The sequence below is a fragment of the Schistocerca americana genome, chromosome 7 (genome assembly GCF_021461395.2).
Source record: "Schistocerca americana isolate TAMUIC-IGC-003095 chromosome 7, iqSchAmer2.1, whole genome shotgun sequence".
In the NCBI taxonomy this organism is placed as follows: domain Eukaryota; kingdom Metazoa; phylum Arthropoda; class Insecta; order Orthoptera; family Acrididae; genus Schistocerca; species Schistocerca americana.
Window position 1 is genome coordinate 145,180,665 of NC_060125.1, and position 26,101 is coordinate 145,206,765.

Consider the following 26,101-nt stretch of genomic DNA (forward strand, 5'->3'; position numbering starts at 1 on the left):
CTTCACTAGAGTTTTGACCTCTTTTATCATTGAACCCAGAAATGAGAAACATCATGCCCATAATTGTTCCTGCCTGTGCCAAAGAGCTATTTGGCTGTCCACTCAATCTGTGCAATATTCTGTAGTTCCGTCTGATGCAATACCAATTCCCTACCATGTGCCACATGTTCCTGTGGAAAACCCAGGAAATATTTAATTATAGTATACATAAAGATGTATGTTAGGGCAATGAACCATGAGGCCAACTCAACGTGTTATGAGTGTCGGAAAGAACATTTCCATTTGCTCAGAATTCCTCCAGACCACAAACTACTGTGAATAATGAAACTAGTAAGTGCTAAAGAAAAAAATAGTACAAAGAATAAAAATAAAGGATGAAATAATCAAGTGTCTATGACACCTGGAGTTTATGATTGGAAATCAGAAATGTTGTCCACACGATTCCTAGATATAAAAGAACTGACTCCACCATTAGGTGAAATGCCCAAGTTGTTACTCGCAAAGTAGAATGAAGAAAGAAGAGCTAAGTATTGAATAAAAGGCTGTTCTCAGTTATTAAAAGAAACAGAATGTATACTGGTTAAAATGTGAATTAGTATCATGTGGGATATTAATGTACACGTTGATTATGTATAAAATTTCACGTGTTCAAGCTGAAGTGAGGGAATTTCTGCTTAAATTTTAGAACCACTTGTCCTTCTACCGCCTTGAACAGACAATATTTTAAATATAAGTGGGGGAGTGGAAACGTGTCTACTGTACCACCTGTTTCTTTGTGCAGGTTGGAAGTTTGTTAAGAGAAGACTAAGCGTGGCAGTCGAACGACGCTGACAAGTGTTTGCCACTAGCGCCACAGAAGCCACGATGAAAGAACAAGAAGTAATTATGTAGTATTCTTTGCTGTTTTAGTGACTGTGATTATTGTTAAAGAAAAATGAACAATTGGTTATAGACTTTTAAGTACTTCACGTATTAGACTCACTAGAGGCAATACAGGTTCATAAATCATGTGGTTGTTAAACCAACTTCATTGCAGATGTATTTTATCGAGTCTAACGTGAGACGAATAGGTTGACTTGTAAACATTCGAATATTGATGTGAGAATTGGTGACTATGTTATTTATGGATGTTGAAATACATCAAGGCTGAACTAAAAGTATTCATCGAGTACTAAATTATTTCAAAAGTAGAGTGTGAGTCTCATAAATTTCTGTTAACCAGCAGTATTCTTCGGAGAAGATGTTTTTGGAGATCGACGTAGCCGGAGATCAAGAGAAGAAGATTGGCTGTACATACCATGTTAGTCAACCTATGGGAGAGAGGTGCGAATTTTGCAATCCAACTTCACATCATTTCGGGTTGTCTAAAGCGTAAGAAGTGTTGTTATAATTGCTAGCAAAATCCATACAGTCAGACTACCAGAGTGTAAATAAACAACTAAGTGGAATAATAGGTAAGAAAGATTACATATTATCTTCTCAGTGTATCCAAGAAAATGAAATTTTGACAGAAAATTCTTGCCAGATTGCTACACTACTAAGCAACAGTTTTACAGACCCCGGTTAGCGGCTGCTTCATTCTGTTATAAGAATAGCATGGAAAATGTGTTGTAGAAACACATACTAATGCCTAGCCGGATAATAAAAGTGGGATAACTAAACTGGTGATTCCAGCAGGGTTAGTGAAGTTGACTGGAGAATAAGTTTTGACAATGGCAGGAACAGTTACAGAATTAGTGATGACAAGATTGTTTGTTAGAATGACGAAGGAGAAAAAACGGGGACATCACACAAATTATATGGAAGAATATGAAGATTTCAAATTTATATAAAAACTTCAAACTACTACTGCATTTTGATTTCATGCTTCAGAAACTGGAGCATATGAGTGAAATGTAAAACTAGTTGCTAACATAAAACTTTTTGCTAGTAATAGGCCTAGTAGGCATTTGATATTGGTACTTCATTAATTATATTCTGTCGTGTTATTTACACAAAAAAGGTAGATAAAAATGACCATTTGTGCCAAAACAGTCTCACTTGTTTGGTGTGAGTTATACTTGCTGCAATATTAGAAAGGCTTATTTCATTTTATCTATCAGACTGTGACAAAATAGACGTAATCAATACGAGAAACCAGACCAATCTCGGGTACTATTCTTACTAACAGATTTTTCAATATCAGACAATGACATTTTGAATTTTCATGTAGTAAAATGGAAATATCATAGATATGGGGATGGATTTTCTGTGGGATAACAACAGAGAATTTGTGCCAATATGTGTCCAATCATTAATCACCTGTTTGTTCTCTTCAGTTGCTTTCTGGATGTGGTAGCTTCCCTGCATCTTTTATGCTGATAATTTTCATGTCTTGTTCTCAGATACACTGTTGTAACTGCGATCGGGACAGTCGCGGGGTTGAAATGACGGAAAATGTGGCGGGACCTGCGGGGAGGCCCGCGAACAACACAAAGGGAGAGGACAGAACGAACAACAACAAGATAGAACAACGGAGTCACAAGGGAACCTAACAAACACGACCACTCGTACACTGAACAAGAAACTAAGTAAGCTGTCTATCGCGAGGCGATGTGTCCACAGACGTACACAAGATTAGACTGACTGCCTGAGCAAGAGGCAGGCACTTAAGTACTCTATCTGGGACGCCACTATTGGCCGCTGGAACCATGTGTTCCACTGTGGCGCTCTCACACTAAAAGTGGGCCAGGAGGCGCGCACCGCCACAGCTTACGGCACGATGGTGCAGAGACCTCTAGGGGTCTTCAACGTCCACGACGTCTGGCAGGGATTCAAATTTCACGGCGCGTGGTACCAGATGCACCATAACCGTCATTCTACCATGTCAGAACAAGACATGAAAATCATCAGCATAATTAACCACAACAAATGCTTTATCTCAATGCAGATGTTACCACATCCAGAAAGTCATTGCAGTGAATAAATATGTGATAAACAACTAGATGTATATGAACACAAAGAGTCCCTGTTAAAGCTATTAAAGAAATCATGTAAAACACACACACACACACACACACACATTTGACAGTGAACAATAATACTCAAAGCGTAACATGGAATAAATTAGTGATCAGATTATCAGTGCTGCACAAATAAAATACTGAATGGCAGTGAGCAGAAGAAAAGCTCTAAAACAAGAACACTTTTAGAGCTACAAAATTTGTAAGTAGAAATTTATGCTGTTGTTACATCATATAAATTAAGACAGTACCAGAACTGTGTTTATAATCTCAATGTGCAATGTCCAATACATAAAATGAGACATTACAAACGTGAGAACATATATATGATGCATTTCAACTAAAAAGGTGAAACGCCTATGGCATGAAAAATTCATTTTATTCAGTTGCAATGAGATGGACTTAAAAGTGATGATTATCAAATAATTCTCCACAGCATTACAAGTGGGAATTACCACCAACTAGCTGTCCACCTGAAAGAATGGCAACTACAAAACTGGTCAGGCACAGGGTTGATCAACCACACTCCTGTGCACAACTTTGTCAATTTCAATGGCTGTTTCACAACGCGTACCATATGGATGATTCCCTTCAGCACCAACTTCTTTTAATTCCATAGATGGGAGTTGTCTTTTATCACAAAATCCTCTTATCCTCGAGCTTTGGTAACTTCAGACCTATGCCCACCTACTCCTCTGACTCTTGACCCTAAGTCCACTCAACCTACACCCACACCTTCTCCTCCACCTGACATAACCTCTCACCCCAGTTGAGCTGCAATGGCAGTACAATGTAGCCTGCCAGGACAGTGTAACTGCATATGTGTGTGAGTGTGTGCATGTACTCTCTACCTCTAAAGAAGAATTTGTGCAAAAGCTAACAAAGTTCTCATTCTTGTGTATTTGTACATTGACCATTCAGTGCCTCCACTACTGTGTGTTGCTACATCTACTCATTAAATTATTTATATTCCACCATGAACTTTCCACTACAATAGATAAGTAATATTATATGGACAGAAGGAGTGTGTTCATCAAACTCAGCACAGGATATATGCAAGAAGCAATGCCAAACACATAGGCAAAAACAATTATCCATGCTCTGCCAAAGAAATTAAAAACATAATTAACATCTTTAAAACAAAAATTCTCATGGTGTTGACAATATCTTGAGCAAAGCACTAGGTACATATTGTCAGATAGAAGGCTACAACCTTATAAATGTTTGTATAATTAATTGTGTTAACAATGCCTAGTTACTAAAAATATTCTCATTACTTATTGCCATGTTCAGAGGAGGAACAATCCACATACAGTTTCATCATGATATACGAACTCTTGTTATATGCATACTGAACACCATGAAAGTGGTACAAAATATGTCAGTAATGCTTGCACCATCCTGTCACATAGTAAAAGAGACTGATATAAAACCACTGCCATGTGCTCTTAATATAGGCCAGAGAGGATCACAGGAAAAGGGGATGGGTGGTGGACAGGAAACTAAGGACATAGGAGAAGCAAGGTCGACAATAGCATGCTCATCCATTTGTGTTTCCTCTATGAAACTTTTGTAGGTAACACCTTAAAAACATAAGTAAATGATAGTATCAATTTCTTAGATTTGACGTTAACCACAATTAGAGGTAAATATGAAATTCCAATTTATAGAAAAACCACAACCATCAATGCCATCTGTAACAACATAAAAATGCATACTTTCATGCTATAATTACTAGGATAATTAAATTGCCACTAACTGAAAATGATATAAGTATACAACTACTTCTTCTTCTTTTTCCTGGCATTTTTTGTGTATCTTCACAAGGTCAGCATGTTAATTATTGAATTTGGCAAAGTTAGTTGTTGTGACAGTGCCACGACATTTAACAGTGCTGCCACGACAGTACGCGCAAACAGCGATAGAGGCGCTCCGCAACTCGGCTGAGCGCAGGAGCGCCACCTAGCTACGAACGGCGCCGGCTGCATGTCACGGCACGGCAGTCGAATGAGAGATACTGAGTTGTTATCATGTAACCAGCTATTGTTTCTAAGTGAGTGTATTTGAATATCCACGCAATTATTGGTGATTAAAGGTTATAACACTTTTGGCGCCGAGGTTGGATATTTTCACTGCGTTGTGGATTTGTATGTTCGTGATGGGGCAGACATGGAACAGCTTATGCAAGCGCTCATTGAACAACAGACACAGCTGACGCCTGCTATTCAGGCACAACAAACACAGCTGACAGCTGCTATTCAGGCGTTGTCGACGCCGCTTACTCATCGTCTGTCTTCCTCTTCTCCGCCTCCATTGCCTCCTTACGACAAGGCTGCTGAAGACTGGGAGGATTATGAGAAGTGTTTGCGGCAACACTTCTTGGCTTTCGGCGTTGTCGACGCTCCTATGTGTAAGTCGCTATTTCTATCTTGGATTTCCCCACGGATCTATCAGCTGCTATCTCAGTTAGCCCCTCTGCAGGAACCTGCCTCCCTGTCCTTCCAAGAAATGTGTGACTTATTGTCTAACTATTACCGCAAAAACACCCACGTTGTTGCCGCCCGCGTGGCATTCTACCGGTGTCGTAAACAGCCCCATCAATCTTACCGGGCTTGGGCGGCAGAACTACACGGTCTGAGTAGGAAATGTCAGTTTGTCACGGACACTCATCATGAGTCTTACGCTGATTCAATGGTTAGGGATGCTATTCTATGGCTTGCTCCTGATAAAGAAGTTCGAGAACGTGCCCTACAACTGCCAAACCCGTCGTTGTCAGAAGTTCTAAGCATTGCTCAATCCTTTGAAGTGTCTCACGCTGCTGGCGCGCAAATAGACGCGTGGTGTGATGTAGGTGCTGTACAGTCAACTTTCGACATGGACAATTTGCCTGTTTCACAGGAGAACGAAGATGTGGCAGCGGTTCACTCGCGTAAACAACGTCGCGTTGGGCCGAAACGCTCGCAGTGGAATCAGCAACCACAGAAGCAGGTTCGTTCCGCACTTCCTTCTTGTCCACGTTGTTTCGTACAGCATGACAGGGCCGCGTGTCCAAAACGTTGGGCCACATGTAATTCATGTAGGAAAAAAGGCCACATTGCTTCTGTGTGTTAGTCCCCTAAAGTTCCTGTCGACGAGGATGAGGCATCGGACATGGATGTTAACTGTGTGCTTTCTCAAACAAATAAGTTGTTTGTTACTGTTCGTGTTCTGGATAAAGACATTCGCATGCAAGTGGACACTGGCTCTGCAGTAACTCTCATTAATTCTTGCACGTATTTGGAGTTGGGCTCCCCTCCCTTGTCTCCAGTTACGCAAAATCTGAGAACTTATAATAAACAGAAAATTCCTATCATTGGCCAGTTTGATGCTTCCACTGCCTACAAGTCTGTTGTTAGGCCCCTCACGTTTTATGTGGTGGATCATGCGGGCACTGAAAACCTGTTCGGTTATGATGCTTTCCAGTTGTTCGGGTTCTCCATTGATGATGATGTGCACCTCATATCTGACGATATTCCGTATCAACAGCTGGATGGATTGTGTTCTGAATTTTTGTCCGTGTTCTCTGCTGGTCTGGGTCGTGCCAAGGATTTTGAAGCCCACATTACTCTTAAACCTACAGCTCGCCCTAAGTTTTTCCGGGCATTCCGTATTCCAGTGGCGTTGCGTGCACCTGTCGAGGCTGAGATAGACAGGTTAACAGCTTCAGGGATTCTCCTTCCTTACCTCCAGCGAATGGGCATCGCCAATCGTGGTGGTTTCTAAACCAAACGGGAGTCTGCGATTGTGTGGTGATTTTAAAGCCACCGTCAACACTCAGAGCCTCATTGACACTTATCCTCTTCCCCGTCCTGAGGAGTTATTTACCAAACTCGCTGGGGGCCAGTTCTTTTCCAAACTTGACTTATCGGAGGCATACCATCAGTTGCCGTTGGATGCTTCTTCCAAGGAATTTCTCGTCATCAACACTCCTTGTGGGTTGTATCAGTACCAGCGGTTACCATTTGGCGTCGCTAGCGCGCCGGCCATTTTTCAGCGGTTTTTGGAACAGCTCACGGCTTCCGTTCCAGGGCTGCATAAACTATCTGGATGACATTGTTGTCACGGGGGCCTCCACTGAGGAGCACCTTCGCAATTTGCGTTCACTGTTTCGGGTTTTGCATTCGGCTGGGTTGAAGTGCAATCTGGACAAGTCACAGCTCTTCCAACCCTCCATTGTGTATCTTGGTTTCCACTTGTCCCGTGAGGGTATACGTCCTCTACGTCAGCACGTTGCGGCCATTAACGCTCTACTCCGGCCGTCTACGGTCAAAGAACTTCAGGCGTTTCTAGGCAAGATTGCTTATTATCACAAATTCATTCCATCCGCGGCGGCGGTAGCTCATCCTCTGCATCAGCTGTTACGCAAAAACGTCCCTTTCTGTTGGTCCGACGAGTGTGAGCAGGCTTTTGCCGCCTGAAGGCTCATTTGCAGTCAGCGCCTTGTCTTGCCACATTATGTCCGGGTGAGCACTTGGTTCTGGCGACTGACGCGTCACAATATGGCCTAGGGGCTGTTCTCGCCCATCGGTATGAGGATGGGTCGGAACGACCCATAGCCTATGCTTCCAAGACCCTCAACGATGCGCAACGGCGTTACTCTCAAATCGAAAAGGAGGTGCTCGCTATCATTTATGCTCTAAAAAATTTCAGCATTTTTTTGTATGGTTCTAAGTTTCACCTCATCACCGACCACAAGCCGCTGGTCTCTCTGTTCAGCCCATCGGCGTCGCTTCCGGATAAGGCAGCTCACCGCCTGCAACGTTGGGCCTTATACTTGTCTTGTTTTCACTATGAGATTCACTATCACCCCATGACCCAGCACACCAACGCTGATGCATTGTCGCAATTGCCGATGGGCCCCGACCCGGTTTTCGATCGTGATGAACTACTCTGTTTCCACACTGATGAGGAAGAACGTCGTGCAGTCGAGGGTTTTCCAGTTACAGGTTCGCAGGTTGCGTCGGCTACTGCGCGGGACCCGGTCCTGCATCAAGTGATCGGTTTTGTTCAACGGGGTTGGCCGGACAGGACCAAGGGCCGGGCATCGGATCCCCTTCGTAACTACCATGCCTTGCGCCTTCGTCTGTCTGTTTGTGATGGTGTTGTTCTTCTGGCCACGGATGGCGCATCTCCACGGGTCGTGGTGCCAGCCTCTCTTCGCAAAGATGTTCTCAAACTGTTGCATGAAGGCCATTGGGGGATTTCTCGGACTAAGTCCCTGGCCCACAGGCACGTTTATTGGCCCGGTATTGATTCAGACATCGCCCACATGGTTGCTGCTTGTGGTCAGTGTGCTCAACAACTGGCTGCACCTCGTACCATGCCCACTCCGTGGCCTGATTCGGCGCAGCCATGGGAACGGGTGCACGCTGACTTTGCCGGCCTCTTCCTCGGTACTTATTGGCTACTGTTCATTGACGCCTTCTCGAAGTTTCCGTTTGTTGTTCGATGTCCGTCGCCCACCACTGCGGCGACGACGCTGGCTTTGTGCAAAATCTTTGCGCTAGGAGGTCTTCCATCCACGATCGTCATGGACAATGGCCCTCAGTTCTCTTTGCAGGCCTTCCGTGATTTTTGTACTGGACAAGGGATTCATCATGTTACAGCACTGCCCTTCCATCTGCAATCGAATGGGGAGGTCGAGCGCCTTGTCTGCACTTTCAAAAGCCAGATGAAAAAATTCCGCCTCGTCCGCACTTTCAAAAGCCAGATGAAAAAATTCCGCCTTGTCCGCACTTTCAAAAGCCAGATGAAAAAATTCCTTAGTGATTTTTCCACAGATGACGCTCTGCTGCAATTTCTGAGATCTTATCGCTTCACGCCTCTGGGTGATCGCAGCCCTGCTGAACTCTTGCATGGCCGCCAACCGCGCACTCTACTGCACCTGCTTCACCCTGTCAGGCCTTGTGCTGTGTCCCCTAGTGCGGGAAAATACTCAGTGGGCGACGACGTGTGGGCACGAGGGTATGGATCTCGCCCTAAATGGATTCCAGGGGTGGTCAAGGATCTTTGCGGCCGCCAGCTTTGTGAAATATGTACGGATGACCGTATGGTTGTTCGCCATTACGACCAGATGCGCCCACGAGTGGTGGCCACGCCGGTGCCACCGCCCCTTCCTTTGCCTCCACCAGCCCGAGAAGCCAGTCCTGTCGCTGCTGCCGATCTACCATACGTGTTGATGCAGTCGACGCCGCTACCGCTTCCAAGTACGCTGGAACCGCCCCCAGTCGCGATGCTGCCTTCTCTGGGACCCATCTCGCTGGAGCACACCCCCAGGTCCACGAGACCTATGGATGCTGCTCCGGAGTTTTCACCCATCATCTCGTCCAGGAGGCACGTTCCACGCACGAGCTTCTGTCCTGGACATTTTCGACCATACTCTCGTGTCTCTCCACGGGATCTTCTCGGGGCCTCACAAGAGGCCATGGGCGTCTCCGCATTGTCCATATCTCCAAGGAAGTGAGTGTTTTTTTTTTCAAGGGGGGAAAAGTGTTGTGACAGTGCCACGCGCAAACGGCGATAGAGGCGCTCCACAACTCGGCTGAGTGCGGGAGCGCCACCTAGCTATGAACGGTGCCAGCCACATGTCACGGCATGGCAGTCGAATGAGAGATACTGAGTTGTTATCATGTAACCAGCTATTGTTTCTAAGTGAGTGTGTTTGAATATCCACGCAATTATTGGTGATTAAAGGTTATAACATTAGTGTTATGTTCCTGTTGCCACCCCCTCTCCCTCTCCATGACACAATTTGTACCCCATCTGTCTGTGTCTAGTTTTATCCATGTGAAAGTGTGTGAATGCTTTCTGAATGTTCGTGAATCATGTAAGTGAGGTGGGACATGCGTACCAGCCCAATATTCACCTAATTAGGTTTGGGAAACCATCTAAAAGCAATACCCACCGTGGCCAACACACCGGCTTTCATGCAGATTTGATCCCACACCAGTGTCCCCCAAATCCCAAAGCAGAATGCTAACACGCATGACTATTCGTTTGGGTGAAATAAAAAGGAACTTAATGTCTTAAAACAAACAACAATAAACATATGATATGGAATCAGTTAGGTGACATTACTAACAAAAAGAGAAAAGAGAAACTACAACATTTGGTGAACATGACCAACTGCGAACAGAATACAATTTTATAACATTGATAAAACAATTACATATATGCCCAAGTTTTATTATAGTCATGTATCTGATAAAACTGCAAAATATTTTCACAACAGCAAACTCAAAATACAAGGGTCACTCCAAAAGAAATGAACACTATTTTTGTAAAAATACAGTTTTACTTCTGCAAGTGTGATAGTTTTACAGTGTGTAGATACACCCTTCCCGCTTGTTTTCAAACTCAGTTCAACCTGTTCCCTTGAGTGGCGCCATCACAGCATGTCTTCAAGATGGCTGCTACACTTGACATTCGTCAGATGCAATGTGCTGTCACAGAATTCCTGTGCTGTGAAAACGAGACAGTGGGAAACGTCCACAAGAGGTTGAAAAAGGTGTATGGAGATGCTGCTGTTGATCACTGTACAGTGGGCAAGCAGGTTACATGATGAAAGTGGGCACGGCAATATTGTGGATTGTCCTCGCAGCGGCAGGCCTCACACTGCAAACACTCCAGACAATGTTCAGAGAGTTAACAAATCGGTGACTGCTGACAGACGCATCACAGTGAACGAATTGTCACGCTACATTGGGATAGGGGAAGGAAGTGTTTGCAGAGTACTGAAAGTGTTGGCATTAAAAAAGATTTGTGCCAGGTGAGTTACCAGGATGTTGACAGTGGGTCACAAAGAAACAAGAAAAACGGTATGCAGCGAACTTTTGGAACAGTACGAGAATGGTGGAGGTGAATTTCTTGGAAGAATTGTGACAGATGATGAAACATGGCTCCATCATTTTTCACCATAGATGAAGAGGCAATCAATGGAGTGGCATCATACAAATTCACCCAAGAAAAAAATTCAAAATCACACCTTCCGCTGGAAAAGTTACGGCTATGGTGTTTTTCGATTTCGAAGGACTCTTGCTTGTGGACATCATGCCAAGTGGAACCACCATAAATTCTGATGCATATGTGACGACACTGAAGAAACTTCAAGCTCGACTGAGTCGTGTTTGACCACATCGGCAAAAGCAGGTTGTTTTGCTGTTGCACGACAATGCATGGCCACATGTTAGTCAAAAAACCATGTAAGCAATCACGAAACTCGGATGGACAACACTGAAACACCCGCCTTACAGTCCTGATCTGGTTCCATGTGACTATCATCTCTTTGGGAAACTGAAATACTCTCTTCGTGAAACAAGGCTTGAAGATGATGACTCCTTTGTGCATGCTGCCAAACTGTGGCTCCAGAAGGTTGGTCCAGAATTTTACTATGCAGGTATACAGGTGCTGGTTCTAAGATGGGATGAGGCAGTTGAGAGGGATGGAAATTATGTGGAGAAATGAAAACATTGTTCCTAAAGGATATATCTACACACTGTAAAACTTTCAAACATGTAGAACAAAAGATGGATTAAAAAAAAAAATTTAGTGTGCATTTCTTTTGGAGTGACCCTCGAATGTTTCCACACAGAAAAACCACTTGCAGTTCAGTTACACGACAGTACTGATAATCTTTGTAAGTCTGAGAGCATAACAAATTAAATAGAGTAATGATGAAAACATATTTACAGGACAAACTGGAAGTGATTTTGAAACTACATTCATAGAATATTCATGTCTCCAAAGTAATAACACTGCTTTCAGTGTGCTCTTGGCTGAATGCATACACTGTGTTGAATGCCTACAAAGAAATCTAAAAAATTACATAGAGCAGACAAGGGATGCATACAGTACACATTAGAAGAACTTGAAATTTATGCACTCAACATTCTAGATAATGAATACGTTCTGAACAATCACAATGGTACCACCAGGAGTTCGCCGGCCACTGTGGCCGAGCGGTTCTAGGCGCTTCAGTCCAGAAACGCACTGCTGCTACTACCGTCGCAGGTTCGAATCCTGCCTCAGGCATGCATGTGTGTGATGTCCTTAGGTTAGTTAGGTTTAAGTTGTTTTAAGTCTAGGGGACTGATGACCTCAGATGTGAAGTCCCATAGGGCTCAGAGTCATTTGAACCACCAGGAGTTCACTGTTTTCAATGATATGATGTTCCAGCGAAATATACAATGGCAGACTTGTAGGGAGGTGGCATTTGGTGGAGTGCAGAGACTATGAGGGCCAAGGTGGTCATGCTGAGCCTGCTGCTTGTTATGGAGCTCTATGTAAGTAGCCCCGAGACAATGTTGTCACACTGACCAATAGAGGTCGGTGTTACCATCTACATCTACAGCTACATCCATACTCCGCAAGCCACCTGACGGCGTGTGGCGAAGCGTACCTTGAGTACCTCTATCGGTTCTCCCTTCTATTCCAGTCTCGTATTCTTCATGTGAAGAAAGATTGTCGGTATGCCCCCGTGTAGGCCCTAATCTCTCTGATTTTATCCTCATGGTCTCTTCACGAGATATACATAGGAGGGAGCAATATGCTGCTTGACTCCTCGGTGAAGGTATGTTCTCGAAACTTCAACAAAAGCCCGTACCAAGCTACTGAGCATCTCTCTTGCAGAGTCTTCCACTGGAGTTTATCTATCATCTCTGTAACACTTTCACGATTACTAAATGAACCTGTAATGAAGCGCGCTGCTCTTCGTTGGATCTTCTTTATCTCTTCTATCAACCCTATCTGGTACGGATCCCACACTGGTGAGCAGTATTCAAGCAGTGGGTGAACAAGTGTACTGTAACCTTCTTCCTTTGTTTTTGGACTGCATTTCTTAGGATTCTTCCAATGAATCAGTCTGGCATCTGCCGATTAATTTTATTTGGTCATTCCATTTTAAATCACTCCTAATGCCTACTCCCAGATAATTTATGGAATTAACTGCTTCCAGTTGCTGACCTGCTATATTGTAGATAAATGATAAAGAATCTTTCTTTCTATGTATTCGCAGCACATTACACTTTTCTACACTGAGATTCAATTGCCATTCCCTGCACCATGCGTCAATTTGTTGCAGATCCTCCTGCATTTCAGTACAATTTTCCATTGTTACAATCTCTCGATATACTACAGCATCATCGGCAAAAAGCCTCAATGAACTTACGATGTTATCCACAAGGTCATTTATATATATTGTGAATAGCAACGGTCCTACGACACTCCCCTGCGGCACACCTAAAATCACTCTTACTTCAAAAGACTTCTCTCCACTGAGAATGACACGCTGACCTTAATGTCACTCCATTTTATTGTAAGTTTATTTTAACAATTTTAATAATAATTAGTTGTTCTCATTTTACCACAGTTGTAATTTTATTACTGATTTTTAATAATGACTTACTTAGACCAGGAAAGCTGGAAAACCTCAAGAGAAGAATGAAGACCAATTAAATGTGCGTCAATAAGCTGAAGTGAAGTTGGATGCGAAGGATAGGATGAACTGAGGAGTGAAGATGTCCGCAATCTATTACTCAGGGAGACAGAAAGGTAGCAGCAGAGTAGCCATTCTATTACAAAATATGGTAATAATATGTGCCGGAAGAGTAATACATGCTCTCAGAATTGGAAAGATATCGACAGATCTACTGATAGTACAGGTGTAAATGCCATCAAATGTAATCAAATGTAATCAAAGCTCAAATGCTGCAGGATTGTAATGGGAGATTGGAATAGTGTGGTAGGAGAAGGCAGTGAATGGAGTGTTGTGGAAAAAAATGAATTGGAAATACAAAATGAGGGAGGATAAAAGTTGACTGAATTTTGTGAGACAAAGCAAATGTTCATCACTAATGCATCGCTTGCTAACCACAAAAGAAAACGCTATAGATGGATCTCAACAGGAGACAAAATGAGATACTAAATAGATTATATTTTTGTGAGTAATAGATACAGGAAAGCAGAGAAAAAAACTCTTACAGACTACAAGTAGCAGAGATTAAAAGCAATCATATGTTAGCCACAACGCAAAAGAGCATAATAATGAAAAATGTAAAGCAAACATACAAAATTGAGACATGGAACTTACAAAGATATAGGAGAAGGAATGAAAACATTGGGAGAAAAAATAGTCAAAACTATAGGCAAAAGCAAAAGAAGTAATTAAGAAGTAGAGGAAAGATGGGCAAAAATCAAAAGTGCGATGACCAAAACAGCAGAACAAGAAATTAAGTACTTTTGAGAAAACACAACAAAGACACAATGAGTAAGAATGGGGTTGATAAAGAAAATGGAAGAAAGAATAAAATATGAAAACAAAGGAAAGAAGAATAATCACACTATGAATAAAAGGCTAAATAATAAGTTGAGCAGGGAGACAGAAACAGCAAGGTAGCATTGATTGGATATATACAGTAAAGGAGAAACCAGTTCTAACCACTGAAATGAATCAGAAACTTTATTCACAGTTCAGCATGTTATGTGCTGAATCATTTGGAGCCACAACAAAGGGATTAAATGTCATGGGTGCTCAATAAGTTTCCAAAAGTCCTCACCAACAGACTTTACATGAATAATAAGATCCAGTGCAAAATCCGATTGACTAATGATGTTCTGGTTCATCAATCACCCTACAGGTCAGCCCCCCCCCCCCTCCCCCCCCCCCCACACACACACACACCAAGGCAAAGAGCCTGCATGCTCTAATATACTGTATGTTGCATGAAGCAGTCATAAGATCTTCTACCTTCCCCAATACATCACCAATGTTCTTGGTTCCTAAGAGCATAAGGGGGAATTCTGACCAGCAGTTGATTACAGTAGGCCTGTAGTTTATGCTATGTGTCTTTATTTAAATCCATTAAGCTTTGTTATAATATTTCTTAAAATGGCAAAGATGTCTTCTTATTGAAAAATTTTCAGTCTTGTTTAAATAAAGTGCATAAATTAAAGGTGAAAGATGTTTTCTCTGAACCTTGCCTAGCTGTTCCACTTTCCTTGGTCCTATTTCTAAAACTGTTACTACATTCTGATTGATCACATCAGGTAGGAAATGACTTTACCAGAAATTCTAGAAATAAACAATTTTATGACCGAGTTTTAAATGAACAAAAACAACTTCCTTCAGGTTTCCTTTTGTTCTTAAACTCACATAAACAAAACTCTATAGTTCTACCAACACCCATTTTAGTAGGATCAGTGAAAAACCATCTGTTGTAAGTCTTATGATACCCATTTCCAATCCTCATTTTGAGGACTTTGAATTCTTGCATTTAACAAAATTCAATGCATGAAAGTCTTTATTTAGGTAGACCTTGGCTCTCTTCACATGATAAATGATGTTAGTTTCACCACAAAAATTGCCAAGATTATTGCTTCATGTTTACAGTTCCAAAAATGAAAATGAAATGATTGTATGGCATTGATGGCCTCGAGGCCCCACCCATGGAATTTCGGCTGCTGAGTTGCAAGCCTTATTTCAGGTGACACCACACTGAGCAACTTGCACGTTGGTGATGACGAGATGATGATGACGGCGACACAACACCCAGTCCACAAGTGGAGGAAATCTCCAATCCGGCCAGGAATCAAACCAAGGCTCGCTGTATGGTAAGCAAACATGTTACCACTCAGCTATTAGGATGGTGCATAGGTTCACAGTGTTTCTGTTTTGCATGTTGTTCTTCCAGTTACTATGAGTTTATTTATCAACTGTCTTTGTTTTATTTGTAGGGTTCACTGTTGTTATTTGAGATTCCATATTGTCATTTGGAGACAGTGAGTGGATCTGTGGACACTAGAAAATGGAGTGCTAAGTGGAGAAATCAGAACATTTCTGACATATTCTCCTATTTGAGTTCAATAGAGTGGTGATAGCAGCAGGGGCAGCCACAAACATTTTGCCATGTATGCGGATAATGCCATTCGACAGAACATGGCAAGAAAATGGTTTTCTCGTTTTAAGAAGGGTAGTTTTGACATTGGTGACTCTCCACATTCAGGAAGATGAACTGTGACTGTGACTGTTCAAATGCATTAATCCACAATGATGCATGTCAGTGTATTCGAGAACTGGTAAATGTGATGAACAGTAATCATCCCTCCATTGTGCCCGATTTGCAAACAATGGGGAAGGTTCAAAAATCAGGTGTATGTGTACCACATGCTCTAAGCCAAAATCACAAAAATCAGCAGATGACCATATGTGCATGTCTGCTTCCTTGTCATCAAATGGCTCATGAACAATGGTGACCATTCCTATCCTGTATTGTTACTGGTGATGAGAAATTGCAGTTGGTTGGTTGTTTCGGGGAAGGAGACCAGACAGCGAGGTCATCGGTCTCATCGGATTAGCGAAGGACGGGGAAGGAAGTCGGCCGTGCCCTTTGAAAGGAACCATCCCAGCATTTGCCTGAAGCGATTTAGGGAAATCACAGAAAACCTAAATCAGGATGGCCGGACGCGGGATTGAACCGTCGTCCTCCCGAATGCGAGTCCAGTGTCTAACAACTGTGCCACCAAGCTCTGAGAAATTGTTTCTTTTTGCTAACACAAAGAAATGAAAGGAATGGTTGAGCCTAAACAAAGCAACACCTGTACAAAGACATGCGCACTTCCACAAAAGACAATTTTATGCATCTGGTGGAACAGTGATGGTGTGATATACTATGAATCATCTACCTGAGGTGTAAACATCACCGCTGAAATTTATTGTCAACAACTGAGATGTCTTGCAGGAGCAGTCCAAGAACAACGACCAGGAAGACTGTGTGAATTGCTGCTACGCCGTGATAATGCCCAGCCTAATTCTGCTAGACTGACAAAACATGCTATACAGGAGTTGGGTTGGGAAGTATTTCTGCAACCACATTATTCACCTGTTCTTGAGCCCTCATATTTTCAACTTTTCCACTCTATATTGACCAACCTCCTACAAACTTCCTTTCTGGATGAAAATACACTCAAAACATCTCAGTAAATTCTTCGCCTCAAAACCAAGTGATTACTACTGTCACGGAATCGAGAAGTTACTCCAGCATTTGCAGACTGTTGTAAATAGTGAAGGAGAATATGTTATTGATGAATAAAGTCTCTGTATGTGTATCTATTGTGTTTATTAAACTTATGGGAAAAGGAGATCAAAATAACTGATGATGGTCGAAGTAGAGAGGATATAAAATGCAGACTGGCAATGGCAAGGAAAGCGTTTCTGAAGAAGAGGAATTTGTTAACATTGAGTATAGATTTAAGGGTCAGGAAGTCGTTTCTGAAAGTATTTGTATGGAGTGTAGCCATGTATGGAAGTGAAACATGGACGATAAATAGTTTGGACAAGAAGAGAATAGAAGCTTTCGAAATGTGGTGCTACAGAAGAATGCCGAAGATTAGATGGGTAGAGCACATAACTAATGAGGAAGTATTGAATAGAATTGGGGAGAAGAGGAGTTTGTGGCACAACTTGACAAGAAGAAAGGACCGGTTGGTAGGACATGTTCTGAGGCGTCAAGAGATCACAAATTTAGCATTGGAGGGCAGCGTGGAGGGTAAAAATCGTAGAGGGAGACCAAGAGATGAATACACTAAGCAGATTCAGAAGGATGTAGGTTGCAGTAAGTACTGGGAGATCAAGAAGCTTGCACAGGACAGAGTAGCATGGAGAGCTGCATCAAACCAGTCTCAGGACTGAAGACCGCAACAACATGGGAAAAGGCTATGAAATTATGAGCCAACCCAATATATGCAACTATTCCATAAACACCCACACATTGCACACAAAGTCATCACCATTATTGCAGGTGAGCCATTATACAGTACTCATCAAATAGCACAGTTATAAAAAAAGGTATATTACTTGTAGAATACGGGACCATTATCTAATTTATTATGCATGTATTTGTAGTTCAATCCCAGGGAGCTGATCATTACTGGATATATGTGATCTCCAACTACAACAGTGTCAGTGAAATTGCATCTGCAGGAGGGATACGTATCACTAAAATTCACTTTCTATCTCAGATTATGTACGTGATCATACACAAGTGATTAGGACAGCAGGACTGCACTTTATAATTGATTTTGAGCTTTCACCACATTGTGAGGGCTGCATATGTTGCTACCAGGTCTTTCAGGTATCATGGTATACAGGGTCAGACAGAGCCTATATGTGTTCCTGAAGAATCTCTATCTGTACAGTTTCTGTGGTTCCGCAAGACATCACCTTTGGTTGCTGCGGGACTGCAACCAACAAGATGCTTATGAACTGTACCTAAACACAACAGATAAACATGAGGAAGTAGATGTGCCTGGCATTCTTCACAAAAGGGCTGTACCTTCCACACCATGTGTGGTCAAGTACTGTCCACAAAACGTATGGAGTTGACTAAAATGGGGGTTGTACCTCGAAATCTAAATATAGGAGTAGACAAAAATATGGAAACACCAGAAGCACAACAAATTACCATGCCTAGTATGGTGTATAGAACCTATTGGCATTCAAAAGCTTTTCCAGTCATCTCACAATAGATAAATACAGGTCCTGTATGGTTTTCAAGGAAATCTTATACCATTCTTCCTACAAAGTAGTGGCAAGTTTAGGTAACAAAGATGGATGTGGAGAGCAATCATGCACCCTTCTCTGCACATCAGGCCACAAAGGCTTAATAATATTGTGATCTGGTACTTGTGGTGGCCAGGTGAGATGCAATAATTCATCCTCGTGCTCACAAAACTACCCCTGGACAACATGAGCTGTGTGAACAGGGGCCCTGTCATCCTGGAACACAGTATCATTATTGGGTAGCAAAGACTGTATGATTAGGATGGATCTGATCTGCAAAAATGGTCACATAATCCTTGGCAGTAAGGCGACTTAGCAGAGTAACCACAATGCTCAAGGAATACCATGACATGTCTGCCCAGATCATCATTGAACCCCCTACAATGCTTCACTCATGGGATGTAAAATCAGCCAGATGGTGGAATCGGTGTGAAACAAGACTATCCACATGAGTTTCTTTCATTGCTTCACAGTACTAGTTTTATGGCTTCAGCACAACATTATCCTATTATGAGCATTTGGTTACAGTGTGAGCTGGAATTCCTGCTCACTCTGGAATTCCCAGCTTACAAAGCTGCCTTCATGTTGTTTTGGTATTGACATTTAGTTCTCTAGTGACTTTTGCAGCTGTCATCGTCCTATTTTTGTTACAATTCTCTTCAATGACTGCCTGTCATTTTCACTCAACACACACTTTCAATTGCAACTACATTTCAGATTCTCCAGAAAAAAAGATTATTTTGTGAGCTTATTATTTGGAGTCAGCAACTTCACAACATAAAAATTTGATTACTGCATAGAAAAAACTTTCAAAAAATCAGATACAGAAATAATTTTATTTTTATGTAGGATGGAAATGATTTTTATTACATGTTTTATAGCATAAAAATTCCAGTTATTAATAAAATTACTACATATCTGGGAAGAAAATATGACTACACATGTATGTACATGTCTGTTATGTGTGTGTGTGTGTGTGTGTGTGTGTGTGCGCGCACTTCCAACCATGAGAGGGAAGAGAGGCCACACGTGGGCCCATGTGTGCGCATATGTGCAGGTGTGGTGGTGGTGGTGGTGGTGGTGGTGGTGGTGGTGGTGGCGTGTATTCCAAGATTATTTTTAAGTGTTAACACTACAATATTTTTATCAAATGTTAACACTACAACATAATCTGCCTAACTTCTACAGGTGACTATACAGTTACGTTTACATGTGAATATTAATTACCTTTCAATGTCAATAACACAAAGGCATGAAACAATAATAATTCTTAGTACTACATGCATCAAATACAATTATTAATACTTACAAGCAATTAACAAGTCCTTACAACAGTCTAATCCAGTTATTTGGTCTGAGCTTAAACAGATTGCTCTCACATTATGATGATGATATGCTGAGCCATTGGAAATAGCAGTGCGCAACTTTAGTGTTCTCAGACAAGCTGCTTTCCAGTCTCTTTCCTCTTTCCCTCTTTGCTTATTTCCAAGCAAAAAGTATTTTCTCCGCCAGACATCACTCAGTGAATCAATTACCCTGAAAAAAAAATGAACAGTAATTACTTCAAATAAACAGCTTACAATAATAATACACTTACTAGATATAATGTTTGGAGGACAATACATGCAGCATAATGGCTCATAACCACTACACAATATGTTCCCATTAAGTGATCTGCATATACAAAATCTTTTTGAAAGCACATTTTGTATGCACCAGTGAATCTTAGAAGAGGTACAAAGAATGAGCAAGTGAGCTACACTCAGCAGGTAGACAGGTTGCCATGGGGAAAGCAAAAAAGATAAAGCCCCTGCATTTCTCATACTGTATGAATCAGGCTTGATATCTTTGTTATATCCTTCATAGTGCACACCCAAATAATACAAAGAAGTAATTAACATTTGTTTCATGTAAACAAAACAAAGAAGGCAAGTCCTGATGGGTTTGAATTTTACTGAACTATGAGTCTAATAAGTCATGCTTACAAAATACTCATGCAAATTTTTTACAGACCGGAAAAATTGGTAGAAACTGACCTGGGTGAAGATCAGTTTGGGTTCCAGAGGAATGTACAAACATGTGTAGCAATAGCGACCCTATGACTTATTTTAGATGATAAGTTTAAAAAAATCAAACTACCTTTATAGTATTTGTAGCTTTACAGAAAGCTTATGACAATACTGACTGGAATACATTCTTTGAAATCCTTAGGATAGCAGGGATAAAATACAGGGTGTGAAAACTTATTTAGAACTTATGCAAAAATACGTGATTGGAACCATATGAAAGGCAGGCAGTGGTTGAGAAGGGAGTGAGACAGGGCTGTAGCCTGTCTCCAGTATTATTCTGTCCATTATTGAGCAAGTAGCAAAGGAAACAAAGGAGAAATTAAAGTTCAAAGTGAAGAAATAAAAGTTTGAGGGTTCCAAAAAACATTATAATTCTATCTCAGGTAGCAAATGATTTGGAAGAGCAATTAAACCGATAGCATTTGAAAAGAGGATATAAGATTAACATCAGCAAAATTAAATCGAGGGTAGCTGAATGTTGTTTAATTACGTAAGGTGATGCTGAAAGAGTTATATTAGCATATAAAACATGAACAGTAGTAGAAGTGTTCAGCTATTTGGGCTTAAAAATAACTGAACATGGCCAAAGTAAAAAGAATATAAAATAAAGACTGACTAGAGCACGAAAGGCATTTACAAAAATGAAGAATTTATAAACTCTGAATACAAATTTAAGTGCTGGGAAATATTTTTTAAATGTATTTGTATGGAGTGTAACATGAATGATAAGTAATTTAGACAAGAAGACAGTAGAAGCTTTTGAAATGTGGTGCTAATGCTGTAGATGAGTGAAAAGAGGAGCAAATGAGGAGGTGTTGAATTGGAGAAAAAAAAATTATGGCGCAACCCGACTAAGAGAAGGGACTGTCTGATAGGACATACCCGGAGGCTTGAAACAATCATCAATTTGGTAATGGAGGAAGTGTGGGAATAAAAACTGCAGAAGACCAAGGGAGAAGACCAAGCATGTTCAAATGTATGTAGGTTGCAGCAGTTATTCAGAGATGATGAGGCTTGCACAGGATTGACTAGCATGGATAACTGCAAAAGCCAGTCTTTGAACTTAAGACTGCAGAAGCAGCAGCAACAACAACAACCAAAACTGAATCTGAAATCACCTTGTACAGCAACATATTTAGTGATGTTACAAATTATTTATCATCAAAACAGAACGCAGCATTCAAAAGAGCCTACTACAATCATATTTCACAGTGTTCTGTTGGGCACAGACAGGTTACAAAACCCTACTAGCCAGAAATTATGTGATTTATTCATCTCATAATAATCAGTCTTCAAATCATTCTATTGGATGTATACGAGACATTTCAAGATTTGCAATAGTAATATTTTATAAGAGAAAATACAAATGTTCACATTATTTTACATACATTTCTGAGAAACAACTACAAAAATACTTACTATAATTTTCAGTATCCAAAAATGTAAGATACATAAGTCCATTGTTCAAACTGTGAACCTGTTTTCAATGAATTCTTCAATACACTAATAACACTTTTCTGCCAGAAAAGTGAAGAACAATCTTTACCTTTTATTTTATTGTAAATTTTTCACCTCATATATTCTGGTGTCTGGGCATAGAGTTTTAAATGGTTTGTGACAAGTTTAAAATTGTCCCTATGGTGGGTGAGTGCTGTAGTTGAAACAGAATTGTAAGTGTCAAGTGAGTGTTGTTTTTTATAGAAGAAAAACACCACCTCATATACAGGGTGATTATAATTAAAGTTAAACTTTCAAACTGCTGAAGAAATAACACCACTGGTCAGAATGATGTCAATGCAACGGAATATTATCGGAGAAGGGGGAAAACGTACGGCAGAAGAAAAAAATAGTGTGAAAATTGACCAATAGATGACACTGTATGCGTCAGAATAAGCAAATGAAAACACCTGTCTAGCGCATGACCCATTGAAGTCAGTAAAATCATGCCGGTACGCAGCTTTTCCTCATTTTGCGCCTGCGATGTTCACCACGACTGTGTCAATGCAGGATTGTGCTCTGCGTGCAAAGCTATATTACAAGAATGATGACTGTGCACACATTGCTCTGCAGAAGTTCCGGACACTGATGGGTTTGAAAAAAGGCGTTCATTTGATAACTGCCGTGTGTCTGGAGAAAATGATTCTGAAATTCCAAAAGACGAGTTCTTTTGGTGTGCAACGTGGCAGAGGAAGGAAATGAATTGATTTGACATCAGTGGAAGCAGTGGCCACAGCAACGGAGGAGGAGATGAATGGTGGTGAGCAAACGTGTAATGCCCAAACATTGGACATACTCATGAGCAAGGTGCGTAAAATCCTACAAAACATCGTTCTTTGCTATCCATTAAAAATTACCCATGTGCATGAGTTGCTTCCTGTTGACCTGCCAGCAAGAGAGAGACCTTTGCTTTAGAATTTCTTGCTCTCTTGGAAGTGGATAATGATTGACCATGGAAGATTTTGTGGACAGAAGAAGCCCACTTCCATCTGACAGGATATGTCAATACACAGAATTGTCAAATATGGGCAATGGAAAATCCACACACAAATTAACCAGTACCACTTCATCCTGAAAAGATCACTGTGTGGTGTAGGTTTACGGCATCACTTATCATAGGCCCATATTTTTTTGAAGAGACAGGTGCTTCTGGTCCTGTTATCTGTACCGTCACTGGTAAGCACTATGGGTATCTTTTGTGCAAACCACGTCATTCCAGCTCTCCAACAGTGTGGATGGGATCATTTTTATGCAAGATGGTGCACCTCTGCACTTTGCAAATCCAGTTAAGCAGCTGCTGAAGTGCTATTTCGGAAATGCTAGAATTATCAGCCGCCATTTCCCCAGCCTGGCCGTCCGGATCACCTGATCTTAATCCATGTGACTTCTGGCTGTGGGGCTATCTAAAAGATGTTGTGTTCAGTGTTCTGACTGCAAACTTAGATGCACTGAAGGCATGCATTGCACAGCACATTCTGAACGTGACCGCAGGAACACTTTGATCGGTTGTGGAACATGCTGATTCTCGATTTCAACTCGTTGCAGAAAATGGTGGACAGCATATTGAACATGTGTTGTGCCAGTCACACGGAAATTAATGATCCAATCTGATTTCGACTGATGCTTTTTATACGGTTTTTGGCCTCAGGACAATTAAAAACTGATGTGATTGATGGTTTTTATGCAGTTTTTGGCCTCAGGACAGTTAAAAACTGTTGTGAGTGATGCTTTTTATGCGGTTTTTGGCCTTAGGACAATAAAAAACTGATTTTCCCCATCCAATGTGATATGACCTTGTCGTGGTGAATGGGCTTATGTAACTAACAGTATCACACCTGTACACCCAAGCACACTGAGTAGTACTGTTTGTTTAATGTCAAACGTACAACTCAGGCATTGCTGTATGACTCATTTGTCATTTGTAGTCAACCACTATTAAATTATGATGTTTACAGCGCCATCTATTGCTACATTTTGTAACTATTTATTTTTCTTCTGCCATACGTTTTCTCTCTTCTCTGATAATATTCTGTTGCAATTTGACAACATTCTGACCAGTGGTGTTACTTTTGAAAACAGTATTGGAGTTATCAGTTATCCAATTATAATCTTTGAAAATAATTATGACGGTCTATATCGCAACGTACATTCATTAAAAGGTGACTGGTTTCGATCGTTACATGATCAACTTCAGATCTAAAGTCATTTTGATGGACAATGGCGGTGTACGGAGTAGGAAACATTGAATGATGGTAGTTAACTGCACTGCTGACTACTGTCATTCAGTGGCTGCTGCTATGTACACAACCACTGTCCGTCACAATGGCTGTAGGTCTGAAGATGATTATGTTATGATTGAAACCCATCACCTTTGAATAATTGTGCCAACTGTTTAGTTGACCATGGACATTCAACAGTTCCTGCTACATACACAGCTATTGTCCATCAAAATGGCTATAGGTCTGAAGATGATTATGTAATGATTCAAACCGGTCAACTTAATATAAATGTGCCTTGTGATCTAGACTGCCATAATTATTTTCAAAGGAGCAATTGACTATTTTATGGTGGCTGTATTTGTGGCACCAGACAAAACACATGCTAAAAACGCTAAACTATTTACTTTATTCACTTCCTATTTGTGTGTGCATCTCAATTTAAATTTTTGTCAAGGTCTAGGCCTAAGAACTTTACAATTTTGCTTCTGTGATATCCTCATCACTGAACATCATTTTTATTTCACTCTGTTCTAATGATTTAGTCTCAAACTACATTATTTTGGTTTTAGTTACATTTAGTCAATTTTGATGGAACCAAGATTCAAGATTTTATAAATTATAACTGATGTATCATCAGGAAATATAATTGAATGAACATTGATAGCAAGTGGTAGGTCATTTATGTAGGAAAGGAACTGATAGTCACCCACTACTGCAGCTTGTGGGACTCTGTGAGAAATTGTTTTCCGGTTTGAAGAGTAACTGCTTCAATTTGAAGTTACAATTACCCTTCGTTTTCAATCTGCTGAATACGAGTTGAACCACTGTAAAGCACTGTCCATGATTCTGTATATTAGTAATTTATTTAGAAGTAAGGAGAGGTTCCCAGAATCAAATGCTTTTGTCAGATCACAGAATATGCCTGTCACATTTTTACACTTACCCAATGTGTAGTGTATCTTAATAGTAAACTCATTGACCGGATTTACAGTGATTTTTTCTTGTTGGAATTCAAAACAGTTTTTAACAGTTTTGTCATTTATAGTACTGAGTTTTTTATTTTGTTTTGCTGCAATCTTCCCCAACACTTTAGAGAAGATCAGCAGATGAGGGTTAGGGCAGTAATTCAAAAATATTTGAATAATGGTTTTATCTCAGCATATTTAATGCATTTAGAAAACAACCCTGCTTAAAGGTTTCATTTATAATAATTGACAGAGGTTGTGAAATGATGTCATACACATCCTTGATTACAGATGTGGGCAGTTCATTCCAGCCAGATGAAGTTTTGCTTTTAAAGACAATCTTCCATTTTCCATATCTCTTGGGAGAATTTCTTTCAAACAGTTTAAAAGACTTGTTCTGGTTGTTTTCTAAGCTTATAAAATTTGCCTTGCCTTGGTAAGCTGCCAATCTACATCTCACTTTGCCACATTTAACAAGAATTCATTGAAACAACTGGACATCTGATCAGGATTTATTATAATATAATTTTCAAAAATCTCTTGATGTTTGACTTTAGCTCCTAATTCTGACTGAACAACTGACCCCCCCCTTTTTTTTAATTTCTTGTTAGAGGATGAGTGTATTACCACAATTTTTTTAGATGCCAGTACAACATTCCTGAATATGGTTTTAGAACAATTCTGTTTGACTTTAGGTTACTGTGGAGCTGCCTCCTTCTGGCACTATAGGGGCAGGGGGTCATGGGGGAGGGGAGGG

General features: G+C 40.9%; 1 protein-coding gene across 2 annotated transcripts in view; it reads right to left on the bottom strand.

The window, feature by feature from the left end:
- The window catches only part of LOC124622609 (F-box/WD repeat-containing protein 2-like), a 136,953-nt gene that overhangs the window by 55,122 nt on the left and 55,730 nt on the right, over positions 1–26,101 (bottom strand). For both annotated transcript variants that reach the window (XM_047148370.1, XM_047148371.1), the window contains one exon: positions 19,904–20,130. In XM_047148370.1, coding sequence (XP_047004326.1) covers positions 19,904–20,130 — 227 coding nt within the window. The remainder of the gene's footprint in view (positions 1–19,903; positions 20,131–26,101) is intronic.